General features: G+C 26.0%; 1 protein-coding gene and 1 long non-coding RNA gene across 4 annotated transcripts; both read right to left on the bottom strand.

The window, feature by feature from the left end:
• Positions 1-434: 434 nt before the first annotated feature.
• Positions 435-4,670, bottom strand: LOC107882894. Of its 3 annotated transcripts, XM_016801990.2 has the most exons (4): positions 4,557-4,670; positions 4,339-4,449; positions 4,171-4,256; positions 435-2,592 (listed from the first exon to the last, which is right to left on the bottom strand). In XM_016801990.2, exons 3-4 carry the CDS (start codon positions 4,207-4,209, stop codon positions 1,486-1,488), a joined length of 1,146 nt encoding a protein of 381 aa, XP_016657479.1. In that variant the 5' UTR covers positions 4,210-4,256; positions 4,339-4,449; positions 4,557-4,670; the 3' UTR covers positions 435-1,485. The 3 variants fall into 3 exon arrangements, with proteins under 3 accessions (XP_016657479.1, XP_029346833.1, XP_029346834.1); XM_029490973.1 differs by lacking the exon at positions 4,339-4,449; XM_029490974.1 differs by lacking the exons at positions 4,171-4,256; positions 4,339-4,449; positions 4,557-4,670 and adding an exon at positions 2,655-2,760.
• On the bottom strand, positions 2,921-3,227 carry LOC115034330. The gene is made up of 2 exons (XR_003839704.1): positions 3,149-3,227; positions 2,921-3,027 (listed from the first exon to the last, which is right to left on the bottom strand). It is a non-coding gene; the product is annotated as an uncharacterized LOC115034330 (long non-coding RNA).
• Positions 4,671-4,749: the final 79 nt, after the last annotated feature.

Genomic DNA, 4,749 nt, shown 5'->3' with positions numbered 1-4,749 from the left:
ACACAGTTGACTACGACTCACTTAGTCATCGTTTCAATTCATAGCTGTCGTCCGATTGCGTCATCCGGTTTCCAACTAGATTCCACTCCTGGAAGTGAGGACCGCACAAGTCTTCTCTTAGAGAAGAGGGTAGAATCATGTATATAGTGATATATACATAAATAAATAGATCACATGATCTCCCTACAACCCACTTACAATAAGAATTGACAAAGACTTTGAGGCCATTTCAATGAACAAAATACATAAAAAAAACACTAGAGTTGAGGTATACCTAATGTAATATCTAAAAAAAAAAACACAGTTTTCATATAAAATCAATAGTTTATTATTTATTAAAGAAATATAAAGGTAATAAAGAATAATCAAACATAATATAACTCATAGGATGAACATAATAAAATATTAAAAAATAAATAATTACAAAATTCAAATCACATAAAAAGTTATAATATATTATATATTACTATATACATTTGTATTTACCTACTCATTATTAATTATTTCATGCAATGAATGAGTTAGTACAGTCATGATTGCTTTATCTAAACCTATACCTACCACAAAACATTTATATTTAATATCAGTAATGGATATAGTAATACTTTCAGATACTAAATTGAGATCTACTAAATATAAGCCAATGGTAATAGAAGATATAGGGAACGAAAAAATTTCAGATACACTCAAAAATGAATCAACAATTAGTTTAATTTCATTTTTATTACTTTGTACAATGCATTTAATAACTACCAGACAATTATTTTTAAGATAAAAAAACTTATCTTTCTCTTTTAATACATTAATTGTTATTTTTAAATTAAGTAGAATTATTTTTTCAAAAATTGTATCACTTAAGTTACAATGTTTAGAAGGAATTCTGTTTTTCATTTCTTTCAGTACCATATAGTTACATTCTTTTAGTGGGTTAGATATAAAGACCTTTTGTTTTTCAATTATTCTATTAAAAATTTCTTGGAGTGGATATTTTGCACATTTAATTGATTTTTTTATATATTGTAAAAAATTTTCATATTTAAAACAGCTGAAATTATCAAGCGGGCCATGAATTCTCACAAACATTGGTAAGTGTAGCAAACTATGCACATTATAAGAAATAAATTGTTCGCCATATAATGACGAATACAAAGTTATAAATTGTTTAAATAATGTTAAAGCTATATCATTATGAGTTTGACATATAGAACTACTTATTAAAATTTTAACTCCACAAGATAACAGCATAAAATGGGAAAAAAAGTTTTTTTTTAATTTTCCTTTTAAAATTATTGGACCATAATACAATAAAAACGATCTAAGTTCGGTAGCTTTCCAATAATCTATATCTTCTATTGCTCTCGGTAGGCGGCTAAATTCTGATGGCACAGAAGGTCTAAGTTTGATAAGTCAACAGTAATTTGTTTTCTACTTTCCTCGTTTAATCGAACATCTTTTTTACCCTTTACCCAAAATTCAACAAATCTTTTAGTGATTCCAAGGCATATAATTATTATGCATGTAATCTAAACAAACGCTGTCCACAATATTAATGGGTAATAGTTCTAACGGACTATCACCTTTATGATAATCTTCATTTACTCTATTACGAAAACTTTCATTAGATCTTAATGGAGCATCAATATCAGGAAATGTCATTCTATTTTGTAAATACCTGCCCTCTTGAGTACACGATGAACAACCAAAATAACCGTTATGTCCTTTTACATTCAATAAAAATGCCTTAGCGGGAAAATCACAAACAATATGACTTATCTCAAATTTAAATATTTTATCATTTACACAAAGACCACTTTCTAACAATGCAGAAATATCCAATAAAAAGGGGTGGAAGAATTCAGTAACTGACGATGGTTTTGTTAATCCTTGAAATATCCCTATTGGAATTACAAAATCAGATAATTCATTACAGTTAATTATTGATAATAATATTGGCCATAGCTGATTTTTAGAACATTTTGAAATTGGCAGGCCATCTATATTAATTCCTATTTTTAAAACATTATTGAAGTCTATTTTATTGAAGTACTTTTTTAAAATTGGAGTTAACATTTTTTCTAGTCCAAAGTGGATGTAAGAACCGTTATCAATATTAAAAATTTCATGAGACAGAGGTGTTTTCATCAAGGTAGGTACATCACTAGGAACTTGTAAACCTTCAGATTTCATAATTTTTAATATAGAATTGACACAATTATGAGATACCTTATGATGTAATATCCAAGATCGAATTTTATCTTTTAAGTCAATACCATCAATATTATAAGGCTGTACATTTTGACCAATAGGGTTATCAGATGAAATGTTTGAAACATTAAACGGTGTATTATTTTGTGTTGTTAATATGTCATTCAAAGGATATTCAACAAAATGGTAATTAGGTAGAACACTTGAAGAATTAGAAGCAATTGTAGTTACATTGATTATTGGAGATGGATCACAGATATTATAATTTGGCTGTAATTGGTTGAAAGAGGTACGAGGTAGAGGATGTTTCTTTTTTTCCAAATTTATAATTTTTCTGAAGTGTCCAGCTGTTATTAGTTCTGAATCTTTCTTCTTTCTGCTTATTTTCTAAAATTATGAAATAAAGTAAAAATATCATATCCAAATAAACGCCGTGATGAGTATTTTACATCTAATAAATGCATCTCTCTGTAGATCAAAAGTATTTTCAAGTGTTAACATTATTAATTAGTAAATAATTAAATTAACTCATTTAATTAATTTATATTTGTTATAATAACTGATTCAAGAGTTTTTAAAAAAAAATAAAATCTATCAACTGCTGTCATTAAAATATAATACTGAAATACTTGTAAAAAAAAAATGTAATACTGAACATTCATTAATATTTTTAGGTAAATAAATAATTTAATTAAAATTAGTCTGCTTTCTTTGACCTAGCTAATCTGATACTTGCGTATCTTAACCACTCAGCCACAATATTTTCATAATTTGAATCGGTAAATTCTACAGAACTACCACTGCTACACTCCTTTACAACTTCTGTTAAATTAAAAAATATTAATATTAATTATTTAGTTTGAAAATTGATAAGTTGAACAATTATTTGCCAAACAAATACATTGAAAGTGTTTAAAAAATGCATACTTTAAAACTCTCTCACTTTTTAAAACATTAAGAAGTTCAGATTGTCCAACAGTTGTTGTTTTGTCTTTCCCACGACCAGTTCTAGTACATTTTAGTAGCATATTCATCACTAAAAAATTTTCCCATCATTCGCTGCACATGATTTTTTGAATTAGAACCACCGACATTTCTTATAAAATATTCCTATACATTATTTAAGCGTCTGTTAATAATTGGTTATAGAACTGAATAAAATATTCTTACCAATTTAATTTTAAATGAAGTATCATTTATAGTTAGATGTTCTACTTCTAGATACATCGTATGGTCAACTAGAGGAAACTTCGATAAGAAATCAGAATCTAAATGCACTGATGATCCATTACTGTTCTTACTATTTCCTTGAATATTTAATTCTAAGCCATTAATTTTGTTTAATAAGCGATCTTGTACTAGTTTCATGATGGATTGTTCTTTTATAATCAAATTATTTTGATTTTCAATGTTTAGTAATATTTCCATTACTGTTTTTTGTGTGTTTGCATCATTTAATGCTTTTAATAATAATTAAAATAAAAAGCGTATGAACAAAGTATACATAATATATATGAAAATAGATAAATTTTATAAAATATTACTTGGTAGAAATGGAACATTTTGCTGTACATTATTATCTGATTCAGAATTACACATATCATACATATACATAGAAGTAGATGGTATGTTATGGTATGGTGATGGTACCTACATAATAATTTAGTTGCATTATTAATACAAATAATAGAAAATAATAGCTATATTTGACTAAACCTTAATGATGTTTTAATTAAATAATAAGTTAATTTGGTACAGTACAAATGTACCATAGACCCTCAATACCTAAAATAACCTTCACGCAGCATATCTAATACCACAGTATTGTATTTAAAATTGAATGTTCAGACAATTAATTTAATTTTAAGTTCTTATTCCTAGTTAATTTGTTTTTTTATGTTTGCAATAATGTATATATGAACTAAGGCAATTTTTTTTTTTTAAGTATTTAGGTTTTATACATACCAAATTATCAACACGTGTCGGCGTGTCGCATCTAAACATTTTGTAGTGGCATTAATCAAATTATTTGCATTTTCCTTCATAGAAGTCTAAACATCAAATTAATTACATTAATAATGTATACAGCCATATAGGTGTAATACTTAATTTAAATTATTCTATTTTGAATACCCATATAGTTCTTCACAATGATTCATTATTATTTATTTTGAAGTCATATCCATTTATAAATGTATGGGTTATCATGATCAAGTTATTAAAAAATAATTAATAAGTTTTTTCCTGAGAAATAAAACAATTAAAAATGTACTAAAAACTATTGGAAATAAGAATGTACTTAAAGGAATAGAAGTTATAAATTAATTAAAGCTGTTTGAAATAAAAATTACCATTCTGTGGCCATCTTTTTCAAACTGTTCATTTTCAGGGTTTTCATCAGATGAAAACATAAAAGGGTTAACTAAATTTTGGTCAACTGAAAATTTCTTCGACGTAGAGGGCTACAAATAAACAATTCAAAGTAAGTAAATAAGTAAATTATGCATAATATCTAAGTTTACATCTATATATTTATTTCATAAA

The sequence above is a fragment of the Acyrthosiphon pisum genome, chromosome X (assembly GCF_005508785.2).
Source record: "Acyrthosiphon pisum isolate AL4f chromosome X, pea_aphid_22Mar2018_4r6ur, whole genome shotgun sequence".
Lineage (NCBI taxonomy): Eukaryota > Metazoa > Arthropoda > Insecta > Hemiptera > Aphididae > Acyrthosiphon > Acyrthosiphon pisum.
The sequence above is the reverse complement of the archived record's forward strand: the minus strand, read 5'-3'. Positions and strand labels throughout refer to the sequence as shown.